We start from the raw sequence: 12530 nt of genomic DNA on the forward strand, positions 1-12530 counted from the left end.
CATATATAATGCTTATATTGTTAGTTACATGATATCAATAAAGAAAGAGGTGCACAAGATATAAGGAGATATACGAGAGTTCAGTTGGAGTGCGAAGGAAAGTAGGGGGCTGAAATCTGGATGAGAGATCATCATTGAGGGGAATAGGGCTTAAATTTGAGAGTTTTATTGGAGTTACCCTGATGGGCAAGATTGAAAGCGATCACGCGGGTATAGCGGGCGGGTGAGGGGAGATCGCCTTGAAAAAACAATCTGGTTTTAGCAAAAAATATCTCCTAACTCGGGATTACCATGGGTCTACCTTTTCTCCTACCTCCCTCAATCTTAACAGGTGGGTCCAACATGAGAGTCCGGCGGACCCGATCTAGGTAAGAAATATTTTCAAAAATTTCGTTCTTTATTATAGTATATATATTATAGATAATTTTGGTTAATGAAAGGAAGTATAAACACAGTATATAAAAATAAACCACGGTCGGCCCCCTCACGAGTCGGAACGCCCAACTAACAAATCAGCACCCTCATCGGTTCGAAACCGGAACGGGGTTTTGGTTCTATGGTCCAGACTCCAGAGTCCAGCAGTCCGCTACCCGCCCGCCCCACCGCCACCGGTAAGTTATATAGGTAGGGGGTGGCCTGCCCCCCTGGCTTCGGCTCTCCGTCCCAACTCCCGCCGCCATGTTCGCTTGGAACACCGTCGGCCAGAGGCTCTGCGCCCGCCGCATCCTCTGCTTCCTCAGAGCCCGCTGCCTTCAAGGCGCCGCCCATCAGTAGTCCTCCGATCCCATCCCCCTCTGCATTCAATTCTCCCTCCCTCCCTCCCTCCCTCCCTCCCCCAATTGACTGAATAAGTAATAGATTAATGCTGAATGACTGATTGGTTGTTGCAGGCTGGAGAAGGGTACGGCGGTGTTCTTCGATGTGTCCCACCTCGGGCACCTGGCCAGATCCGCGCGCTGGGACGAGCTCACCTCCTACGTCGGCCGTTTCATGCCCTTCCACTCGGGGCCGCCATCTCCTCAGGCCTCGAGATTCTTGCGCTGCCTCCACGTCTATACCGTGCTCGGCAGGATCGCTGCCGGCGGCAAGCACGCGGAAGGCGTCCGCACTATGTTCCCGCTCCTCGACGCCGCCGCGGCCGCGGCCAATCCCCGAACGGCCGCTTTGCACGCCTTCTTCCACCGCGTGCTACAAAGCCCACCCAGGTCAGTCAGTCACACCAGGTTCCTTATTGTATATCCTGCTCCAACAACACTTAGATTTCGGTGTCGCTAGCTTGCTGGTATCATATAGTTAGCAAATAAATTCCTTTTACCAAATAAATTCTTCTCTCATCTTCTAGAGATTTCGCTGATCTGATGCGGATCTGGGCGGTGGCCGCAGAAAGGCTAAAGGATTTGGCCCTTGAGTGCCCAGAACTGAAAGGGAAGCTACACTTGCCAAACACTGCTCCAAAGTCTTGGCAGATTAATCTGTCTGGGTGGGTTCCATGTTCTTGCCTGGCCAACTATTGCTCGAGTAGTGTTCTTCATTTTGCCTTTTCTTTTCTTACAAAAATCTATTATTGACAAGCGCCTTTCCATGTTTTTGCACATGGTGCGGCTTAACAGAGTGCCTCGGCCAGTTCTAAGGCCTTATACAAAGAAAGTCAATAAACAAAAAGCGCGTGATCTCGCTTGTTTAATTGAGGAAAAGAGGTAAGTAATGAATGGCTTATTGTGCTTCCTTCTACTTGTACCTTTGAAACTTACATGAACTTATTGAATTGTACAGACAAGAGATACTAGGAAACCTTTCAGGTGCGCCTTTCTACCTAGTTCATTCATTCAATGTGTTGTTTATTATATTTGTACGATGAACATCGACATTACTAATGGTTCCCGATAACCGTCACTTGTTAAACACAGCGGTTTCCAGTGATGAAACCTTTGATTCTATGCGATATGGCATGCAAGTTGCACCAGCACCACCACTTGTTCAAAGTAAGATGACTGTGTCTCTTCCTTTCCTATCTATCGCTGCTTCATATTCTGAATCACATACTACTGATGCTATTTGTTGCTATAAAGATTATACATCGAACAATTGCCCAGTCTTTGCTTAGGTTTCATGGAATTAGCACACAGGTTGTTCCTTTGTTTCAAGAAAGTCATCATGAATCTATGCATGAAAACAATTGATATTAGTCAGTTCTATTTAGGGACAGTAATCGGAAGAATTGAACGGTCTGCTGAAATTAAGTATTTTCAGAGGATTTTTATGTCCAGTCATGAATATCCACTTGAACAGTCTTGGAATGAAATTCGCTTGACAATCACACATATGCAGTACATATGCGTGCCTCTTTTCTTACTTCTTGGAAGAATATCTCTGCATTCCATTCCTTATTACAGCCACCTTCTTGAATCTAATAATATGTTTGTGATTTTTGTTCTCATACTGGTTTAATTTGTGTAAGCCTAAGTACCAGTTTCTATTGAATTATCCATTGACAAATTTGGATCCAGATTCCAGCATTACATTAACTACTGCAGCTGTTCCATTTGCTCTGTTATTTACTTGCATATTGTTTATTATCACTTGGAAAGTAGAAAATTTGTTTTCCAACAGTAACAATCTGAAATACCCCGGAAGGTCTTTCTTTCTCCAGCTGCTAAAAAGCAGTTGCCCTCGTGAGCAGCAACTATCCTATCATAGGTAAAACCAAACGATGTTAAACTTTTCCGACTTGATAAACTGGGAGCACAATAGGGGATTTGTTGCTCCTGACAAAAGGGTGAGGTGTCGAACTAAAAGTTGCTGATGTGGTGTCGAACCAACACCAATAAGACTATGGTTGCATAACAGGGACACAGAGATCTGTGAATGTAAACTTCAGTTCCTTTTTGTGTTTGTATATCATTGAGCTTTCAGAAAGACGCAAGGCACAAACACAGTTGGGGGCAGTCGAGTCATAGGATCCAGTCATCTTATGAGCACAAATGTACACTGCTATGATCGGCATTTCCTTGAGGCGTTGATAAAGTGGGTTTTTTTCGTCATGCAGCAGCGCCAGGAGTGGATGCAACTGCTGCTGCAGGAACATTGGGACGAGGGGATGGGAGCCGCGAAGAAGCTGGAGAAGATGCAAGCAAGTGGGAGAAGAAGCGCAAGATGAGCTCGACTGCGACGCCAGAGATGACACAAGATGCCAGTAGCACGCCTAGTACAAGATCGATGAAGGTGGCTAGGAAAGATTAATAACCGATCTCCCCTCTGAACTTTGCTGCGTGGATGTATAGAATAGGGTAGGATAGGTTTGGACCGTCCAACCAAGCATCACCTGCCAATGCAAAAAGGTTTATACTTGCCTCTGATGCATTCTGAAAGCCAAACAGCTGGTTTAATTTCAGCGTTCTCTGTTACCAGAGCTGCTTCAGTTGCCTGAAATAACTTCCCTTCCCGCCGAAAGAGCTTTTTATATACTAAATTAATCTGTATATATCGGGCTTCATTTTGTTCACAGCGCAATCAAAACTTGCATCATTAGGCTGCTTCTATTCTATGGGCTGGCTGTTATTGTGGCCCACAATCCACATTAGGCCTAACATGCATGTACTCTCCTCCAACACAACCTTAGGTGTTGTTGATCAGGAAGTTATAGCAAGGACTTGCCTGGTCACATATGGCCAAACGACGTGCGGCACGGCATGGCCCGTGCTAGGCTGCTAGCCCACGGGCTGGCAAGGCGGCCTAGGAATTCAAATGGCCCGTGCTGTGCCGGCCCAATAGCCCGTCAAGGCCCATATGCACGTGCCCGTCTGGTGACCCGGCACCAAAGGAATTCAAATTTTACAATTTCAAAGTCAGATACTTCACAATACTCAGATAATTACGGATCACGTCACTAATTCTCACATGCATAAACTCTTGGGGATTAAAAAAATGCAAATATTATTACGAGCTGTTTTTTATGCTAGCTCATTAAAAACCTTTATATGTAAAAACTCACCCCTTTGAGAAAACCGTACAAATGAAAAAAAAGTAAAACCACCTTAATCATAGTTCAGATACATAGATTAAAAAAATATATCTAGATGCATAGTAAAATCTACGTATCTAGATTTGCAAAAATAACTTATATTTTGGAACAGATGGAGTACATCATAGTTCCACGTGCACTGCAATTTCTCCACCTCATCTGGCATTTAGCATAGGAAAGCACAAAGAATGAACCAATTCATTGTATGAAACTATTTCAACTATAAAATAAATAAATGCACTCTTACTTATGTGGCACCCCTAGAAACATAAATAACCTTACCTGGCAGAGCTATCTCTAGCAAACACCAGATTACGAGGCATCGTACCATAGATCCAAACATACAATACACATGGAATACAAGTTTCTTCCAATTTTCCTGGAACAGGCGGACGTCTCATCGAATCCCGTGATGCTGGTGTACGACGAAGCAATCGTGGGGGTTCCAGATGTAAAATTACGTAGTAATATCCCACATTCATCTTCTTTTTACGCTACAATACTCCATATTGTGGAGCCTCTTTTCTTTTTGTTTTTCCTTCTTTTCCTCGCAGCACACGTTGACCTATGCATGCCAAGCATATGTAACTACAGAGGCATCCAGAGAAGTTTCTGTTTTTTCTTTGTTTGCAAGGTAGCTCTGCAACACCCAGCAACGAGTACTGGAAGAGAAAACAGAAAAAGAACGCCTGCACCAGTCTGGCTGGTACTGAGGTTTCAGCCTCGAGTATTTTTTCTAAGTGCAATTTTAGAACTCATGAGGCCCTAGTTTTGATTATATACATACACGATATTAGTTGACCTCTCATTTCACGATGAACTTAACCAAATGATCATAGTTTAAGCAAGTAAACATCGAAACAAGCCACCAAAACAACCAAAATGATAAGAGCAAGTCTCCAATGCTAGGAGACTAATGCAGGTAAGCAGCATGGAGCATGTTACTTCTCCATCAAGGCAAGCTAGCTAAATTAATCTCACGTGGCAGCTTCGACCTTCTGGGCCTTGTTAGGATTCTTCTCAGAATCGGGGTTTCTACCACGCTTCCCGCTGAACTGCTTTCCTCCTCTGTAGTTCTTTGCGGCCCTACAAAATTTACAAACAAGAAAGTTGTAAGCCCAGATACCTTCTGCAGAAGAACAAGGATAACTTCTGCGAAAAAACACCTGATAAGGAATATCAGGAGGACTTCTTTCAACATAATTAAATGCCATATAATTGCAGCATTGACAACTTGTTTATCAAAAACCATCAGATTGCATCATTTTGTAGGAAAAAAATTGCCGTCTAATTTGTACTCCTTGTATGGTCCACACAAGATATAAAAGCAGAGCAAAAGTAGGGAGTTTCCACTTAAATGTGGTGCCAGTAGTATCACATCAACAGGACTGCAATCTACTCTAAATTAATTTTATTGGGTAAAAAAGCTTTCTGGTATAATCACAACAGTTAGCATGGGTATCATTTATATTAAGTCGGATACCATTAGAAGAGGATTTTTGCTTAAGAAAATACATAGCAGACAACAGATGGTGGGTTTTTTTAAAAAACTTCCTGAGGTAATGGGGGGCAGAACAGGGCATAAACAGATAAAATAAAACCGAGTCAACCAAAGAACAAAATAATACCTTCCTTTGTAGCTTCTATTGTCCTTGTATTTCTCTTGAATGCCACGAATTGTGCTCCAATAATCCTTCTCAGCTTCACCTGCAGAAACAGATGAGCAAGAGCCAGTTTATGTGCACTGTGCTGTGCTTCCCTATCGAATTTGTTATGGAATATTAGCTAGTACCCCCTCTGTTTTTAAATGTCCTAAACGCCATATATTTAAAAACAGAGGGAGTAAGATTTTCGTTACGGATCGTAAAAAATGCCCCCCTAAAGTAACTCTCATCCAAATCTATAAAGAATAAATGCTTTTGAAAAGGCACCACATTGGTAACAACAGAGCCTGAGATTAGCAAATATAAATATATAGACAAATATGCCCGTGCATTGCTACGGACAAAAACTGTATAAGTATCGGGTACGTATAGTTGCTCGTACGTTAATTTGTAGGGTTCTACTTGATCGAGATTTGAACGGAGGGCTGGTCCGACTCGCATACTAGAACCAAGGCCCGCATGTCGGTGATAGAAGTTGGCCCAAACCAAAAGGTAAGGTGGAAACGTTATGTGCTTTAGAAATAGGTAAAGATAATTCCTATCTGGTGAATTCAGTTACACTGCAAAAATGAACAAAAACTGATCCCTCCCAATATTGCACCATCCAGTGGAACTACAACTTCTACAGCATGTGTGCTATGCATTAATTAGCTATAAGAAGAAAACCACCAATCAAAATTATTAAAAATTATCTGTGCTCATGTCAATGAGTGCGTATGCAGACAAATTATTTGGACTTTTAGCAATGATGTTTTTATGGATATCAAGATCAGCCATACAAAGCTTGAAAGATGATTTTGATTTGTCTGCGAAATACTTCCATAATATCACAATTTTATCAGCTTTACAAATACAATAGAACAGAAACTGAGGTTAAAGTTGCCTTTTCGAGCCTCATCAATGACCAAAGGGACACTCATCTTATACTAAAGTAAGCAACAGTAAAAACCAGATTCAAGCTTCACAAAATCAATGAGTGATAAAAGAAAGCTGAAATTTTTACCAGTCACAGGCTCCAAAGTAATAATGTGGTCTTTTATTATCAAACCACCTTCATCGGCTAGTACAGCAGCCATGCGAGCCTTTTCAGCCGCCTTAGAATCTTCAAAACGAAGGTATCCTGAATCATCCCCGATGCTGAAGTCCACATACTTCAAGAGGAAAAATATTGTAAGAAAATATTCTATATTGATAGGTCTCAAACAGTAAATAAAAAAAACAATCAACCATGCAGGAATCTATGCTGGTTGCAAGATAACTTGAAATATAAATTTTCATTTTGTAGCGATGTGGCCATAAATTGTCAGGTTAACAAAATTTCAGAAGCAAATTTCCCAGTAAATAGTCAATTGGTCCTAAGTAAGTTACATCTTGAAAGGCAAAGAAAGTACATGGAAAATAAAAAAAGATCCTCATATGGCACCAAATAACTCAGTTCCATAACCTGCCAATTAAAAACGCATTACATCCATTTTCAAATTTTGTTCCTTCATACCATTGACATCATCTTATTGTTCAAGCACAAGCGCACAGCTACTAAACATTATCCTGAATGGCCTCCAGCCACTAACATGATTATCAAACAACAACAGTCAACAGCAACAGCAAAAGCAATGGTGATGTAGCCAGTACCACCCCCTACCAATCACCTGGAGCCACCAGTCCGAGAATGAGAGAAATGATAGAGGAAAGGAATACAGGGAGGGAAAAGACGTTCTAGCAGCACCAAGACATAGATTGGGTAAGATGCTTTATCTATTTACTTGTGGAGCATTCATGGGAACCAACAAATATAGATAGAGCTGGATGAAAGAATGGCATTAACAGAGTTTGCTAATGAATGGTACTGGATGTTTAAGCATTTTGTTAAGGGTGGATCACAATCACATAAGCAGGAACCAACCCACAAGCTGAAATTTGAGCTCCCTGCTTGATTTGTGGAGCATATATGAATTCAGATAGGTGTCATACTTGCAATTTATATTATAGGCTACATGAAAGCAAAAGGAGACCCATACTGTTTCAAAGCTGATAAAATAGAACTATAATTGATATCATAGCAACAAAAGCAAAATCCTGAAAGTAGGGTGAATTATTATTACCCGAACAGTTCCAAATTTGTTGAGTGCTGCTTTTAGATCCTCCCTCGAGATTGGATTCTTCAAATTGCCAGACTCACTATCTCCATGCTTTTCGCTTTCTACCAAGGCATCACCAATGCACTTCTCAGATTCCGTAGCTTCACTAATGTTTACCTCTTTCTCTTTGGTCATGATCTCCGATGACTTCTCTTCATTTGAATCACTGCTCTCAGCAATCTTCTCCTCAGATGCCTCGCCTGATGGATTCACCGTTGAACTGGAAGTTTCCAATTTGGTGGCTGAGTCATCCACTTTGTCCACGCTATTTTGTTGAACCACAGAATCAGCCATAGTCTTCTCCAATTTGAAGGCCACAATTAGACCTTTTGGATAGCTGCGATAAAATTTCCAGGACTCTTAACTTATATTTGAACTAAAGATACACAATACCAATTGTCCAGATAGGCTGTAAGAAACCCACCCTTCATCCTGACTATCCTTGACAGGGTGCGCCTTTTTGTGTTCTTCTTTTTTATATTCCTGTTCAGCATCAAATTCCTTCCTTCATAATTCAAGCAGGGATTTATAAATTACAATATAAAAGGCTTGATTAATTTACATATCATCAAAACGTGTAAAAAATTAGGATGAACCTGTGGAAAAATGTTTGTTTGAATGAAAAATACGTAATAAATTGTGTATCAAAATACTGTGGCTTATTTAGCACGATAAATTCAGAAAATTCCACGAGTCAACTTTAGCTAGACAGCGGCATTATATTTATGGCTGCTGCGGTAATTCTTCTGGTACATCACAATATACTCTACAAATGCCCAAAAGAAAGTTTTCCTTACATTTACTTATACTGCAGCAACCAAGTATTTCACTCAATAACCTGTTTTGCACAGGCTTTCATCATGAGAAAGAACCAAGAGACCACTTATTACTTTACATCAAGGTGCCTTATAGTCTACAACTAAAAAAGTACAAGTGAGTGCAGCTGAATTTCACATATTTTCATCCCAGTAGCACTCAAAAGAAAGGAAGGCAAGTTCATAACAGCATCTAGCAGGAGGTTTAATCATTAGCCAACAGCTTCCCAGTCAACAGAGGGGTCATAGATCAAAACTTCATTAAACCTGATGAAGGCATTGACTGATAAAACATGCATTTCGTGCACATACCAGAAACCATGCACTATGATAAGTTAGTGGGCTTACTTTGGTCTTATTTCCAGGTTTGCCCCAGCAAAAACCAAACTATTCTCCAAAACCTTTTTTGCTTCCTCTTCTTCAGAAAACTCGACTAGAGCAGTGCCACAGAAGTGTTTTTTGTTTGCAATATGGCGTGGTAGTCTCACACTGTTCACCTGTGAGTTTAAACAGAAGTACGTAAAAGAAATGTTACCATAATTGTTATTTGCATGATATGATTCATGTATTGCACTACAATAATTATTGTTCATAACATCTAAGAAACACCAGGTAACTATTTCCCTATGTAACCTAACAGTAGAGCAAAATGAATCCCAATAGAACAGAATATATTCACTCCCATTTGAGGAGCTGAACATGAAATAATACAATGGCAGTCTGACCAGATATTTATATTGTTGTATGCTAAGGCAGTTAGTCATGAAGCTCTAAAATTTGGCTATAGAAGTTATTAATCATGTAATATTGAACATACTAACTGAATCTATTAAACTTAGCTATGCCATTCTCCTCATTGTATTTCAGTTTTTCTTTTAACCAATTGCTCGAACATTGGCTGCATGATTTGAATTAAAAAAAGATCCACACCTTTGCATATTGTGCGAAGAATGATTGGACGTCTTCTAGCTTTACATTGTAAGGCAATGGCGACGCAGCCACTGTCCTAGAATCCACTTGCTCTATAATCTCATCTGGCTTCAGCAGTTCACTTGCTCTACCAATCTTCTTTCCTGCATTTTAAAAATATGAAAACAAAGTTACTATACATATTACGCGAATGAAAGTGAACGAGTGTAGCTCTATCCCAGTTCACACCTCAAAGCAAACAACCCAACTCTTTAGCATCATGTCTCGTGACATAATACTATGTAGCATCTTGTCTCATGGCATAATAGAATATCACAAGTAATTTGGCGCCTAACAGTATGTTTGATAGAATGGGCTATTCCTTTAGCAGTTAGCACTATGATGAGTACATACAGAATAAATGGCATGGTATGGTTGTCTGCACTGAATAGCTGGTATTTATAGGTGCAACAACATGTGCAGACTACAAATACAGCTATAAATTTTGCATTACCTCATTTGAATTGAAGTTATAAATTAAACAACAAACAAGTATAAATTAAACAACAAACAAGGAGTGATGATCACAATCAAGTGCAGAGCCCATCCCTTCATTACTACTGTTATCAGGAGTAGGACGAGAAAACACCACCATTGAATTGAGAAGCTGAACATCTAAGAAAAAAGGGAAGGGAATGGATTACCATCCTCTGATACACGGAGCACCGGAGAACGCCGAAGCACCTCAGCCACCGCGAGCACAGTCTCCTCCGGCACAGTCTCAGGCTTGACAGCGGCGTCGAGCCCCAGGTGGGACTTCATCCGCGAGAAGGAACATATCAAGGCCAAGCTCACCACTGCACAGTTTCCCAAAAAATAAAAAAAAATCAGCAGATTGCCGGCAAAAAAACAAAATACAGTACTCATCGACGAGGAGATGGAACGGCGTGAGAGATCGTTACGGCCATCGTCGCTCTGCTCGACCTTCTCCCGCAGGAACTTGTCGCGGGGGAGGTTGCTGTCGCTGAAGTAGAACTCCACCTGCGCCAACGAACCAATAATTTCTTCAGAAGAATCGGTCAAAAAAAAGACGATCAAAAGGAGGATTAAAAAAATGCAGCGTGGGCAAACAAGGCGGGATCGCGGACCTGGCGGAGGACGCTCTTCGCATTGGCCTCGTCGAGCGGCGCGGCAGCGGGGGCGGCCATGGATGCCTGCGCTCCGGTTGCGATCGAGCTGGAGATTGGAGTCCGGAGAGGAATCGGGCGGTTAGGGTTTAGGTGGTTTTAGGAGCGGCGTCGGCGAGGAGCTGCTGTGGGCTGTGGCGTCGGCTGTTCACTCCTCACGCCGCCTCTCCAGGGTGTTTGTACCGGCCCGGCCCATATTTCCAACCAATGGCTTACAAAAATGGCCTGCTTTCTCCATGAGGCCGAGACCAAAGGCACTTGGGCTGTAAGAGGCCTCCACGCCAAATTTCATCAGCGCGCCCCCCTCGGCCCACTCGCTTCCCTTCTGTGTTCACAGTCGCAGAACCGTGGCGGAACAGAAGTGCTCACACAACGAATTTTTTTTAAAAAAGGGTTAAAAATAAATTTAAATTCAAAAAAAGGTGCCGGTTTGGGAAATTTCGAAAAATGGGTACCTCCCGCCCAATGAAAGGGCGGGATGACGCATCCCGCCCATCCAACGGGCGGGGGGTCGGCGGGGGGAGCAAAACCTCTTCGCAGGGGCCTCTTTGCGAAAAGTCAGGCGACATCCCGCCCTTCCAACGGGCGGGATGTCCTCCGAGGGGCCTCCCGCCCGTTGGGAGGGCGGGACGTGGTCCTCCCGCCCGTTGGGTCCGCCCCCCCAACGGGCGGGAGGACCACGTCCCGCCCTCCCAACGGGCGGGATGTCCCCCCACTATTTAAGCCCCCACCCACCCCCTAATTCTCATAAAATTCATCAAAAATCAGAAAAAAGAAAAGGAGGAGAGGAGAGGAAGAGAGGAGACGAAGCGGCGAAGCCCTGTCCACACGTCGGTTTGGAGGTATTATAATCGTATAATTATTAATTATTTTTACGAATATTTGTTAGGGTAGTTATACGTAGAATTCAGTATTTTTAATAGTTTTACAGCGCATACCTCCGCTGGTACCTCCTTCGCACGCGTCCGTACGTCACTCGTTCACGTATTCATGACGCGGAGGATCAGCACCAGCCGACCATTTCTGACACGTATCCCTCGTACCGTGATCAGGACCACCGTGGCGCGGTACGTGTTTCGTAACTTCAATTATTAAATATTTTTTCTAAAAGATCGATACCAATAGTAATCTGCATCCCATTACGTATGCAGATCGATCTGATCAACTTCGCGGAGGTCGAAGCTACATCTCAGATCACGTTGATTGAACGTGGAGTGCGTGTACCGGAGGCACAGTACAAGGACAGCTTCCGTAAGATTCAAGACAGCTTGACGCGAGCGTTACGTGCACTGACGTGTCGCGGCAGAGATGACATGGGGACCTCCAGTTCATCTCATGCGTCCGCCCACGTGTACACAGCTGGCCCGTCGACCTCTACAGCACCGCACGCAGCGTCCAGCGGTACTGCCGCTAGTTCAAGCTGTAAGTTCTTCATAATTGCCATTTCAATCACCTATGATTTACACGACTAATTTCATTTCTTTTTGTAGTCATGCACTCGACGGCAATGGGACCTCCTCCTGCAAGAATGGAGCCTCAGACGTTTGGCGCCTATGCTCCAGGAACGTCTCTCCCGTCAGGCTCGAGGCCAGCTGCACCGTACTCTTATGGCTATGCTCAGCATGCATGGTCGACGGGAGCTCCTGCATACGGTGGTCCATTCGGTGTGCCGGACTGGGACGACTGGGAGGGCGGCTCCGCCACTTGGTCAGAGCTGGTGGGCGGCGGCGCCGAGCCTGACATCATTGGTCCATCCCAGACATATGACGCTCCAGGTGCACAGTCCCAGGATGACC

General features: G+C 43.2%; 2 protein-coding genes across 3 annotated transcripts; one reads left to right on the forward strand and one right to left on the reverse strand.

Moving 5' to 3' along the window:
- Positions 1-476: 476 nt before the first annotated feature.
- On the forward strand, positions 477-3391 carry LOC112903070. 2 transcript variants are annotated; one of them, XM_025972291.1, is made up of 7 exons: positions 477-770; positions 891-1205; positions 1343-1480; positions 1611-1697; positions 1774-1799; positions 1908-1982; positions 3050-3391. In XM_025972291.1, exons 1-7 carry the CDS (start codon positions 679-681, stop codon positions 3238-3240), a joined length of 924 nt encoding a protein of 307 aa, XP_025828076.1. In that variant the 5' UTR covers positions 477-678; the 3' UTR covers positions 3241-3391. The 2 variants fall into 2 exon arrangements, with proteins under 2 accessions (XP_025828076.1, XP_025828069.1); XM_025972284.1 differs by having other exon boundaries at positions 509-770; positions 3047-3391.
- Positions 3392-4620: 1229 nt separating this feature from the next.
- Positions 4621-10863, reverse strand: LOC112902943 (la protein 1-like). Its single transcript, XM_025972485.1, has 10 exons — positions 10696-10863; positions 10510-10588; positions 10252-10404; positions 9569-9711; positions 8987-9135; positions 8248-8328; positions 7788-8160; positions 6689-6836; positions 5650-5728; positions 4621-5107 (listed from the first exon to the last, which is right to left on the reverse strand). Exons 1-10 carry the CDS (start codon positions 10753-10755, stop codon positions 4999-5001), a joined length of 1374 nt encoding a protein of 457 aa, XP_025828270.1. The 5' UTR covers positions 10756-10863; the 3' UTR covers positions 4621-4998.
- Between the last annotated feature and the right edge of the window lie 1667 nt (positions 10864-12530).

The sequence above is a fragment of the Panicum hallii genome, chromosome 1 (assembly GCF_002211085.1).
Source record: "Panicum hallii strain FIL2 chromosome 1, PHallii_v3.1, whole genome shotgun sequence".
Classification (NCBI taxonomy): Eukaryota; Viridiplantae; Streptophyta; class Magnoliopsida; order Poales; family Poaceae; genus Panicum; species Panicum hallii.

Bases quoted from the DNA above. Each gene is read 5' to 3' on its own strand.
- LOC112902943 (XM_025972485.1), bottom strand. From the start codon at position 10,755: ATGGCCGCCCCCGCTGCCGCGCCGCTCGACGAGGCCAATGCGAAGAGC. The intron at 10,589-10,695 runs GTCCGCGATCCC...TCGTTGGCGCAG, and splicing joins CGAAGAGCGTCCTCCGCCAG to GTGGAGTTCTACTTCAGCGA. The intron at 10,405-10,509 runs GTAACGATCTCT...GAAACTGTGCAG, and splicing joins CGAGCAGAGCGACGATGGCC to TGGTGAGCTTGGCCTTGATA.
- LOC112903070 (XM_025972284.1), top strand. From the start codon at position 679: ATGTTCGCTTGGAACACCGTCGGCCAGAGGCTCTGCGCCCGCCGCATC. The intron at 1,800-1,907 runs GTGCGCCTTTCT...TGTTAAACACAG, and splicing joins GATACTAGGAAACCTTTCAG to CGGTTTCCAGTGATGAAACC. The intron at 1,983-3,046 runs GTAAGATGACTG...TTCGTCATGCAG, and splicing joins AGCACCACCACTTGTTCAAA to CAGCGCCAGGAGTGGATGCA.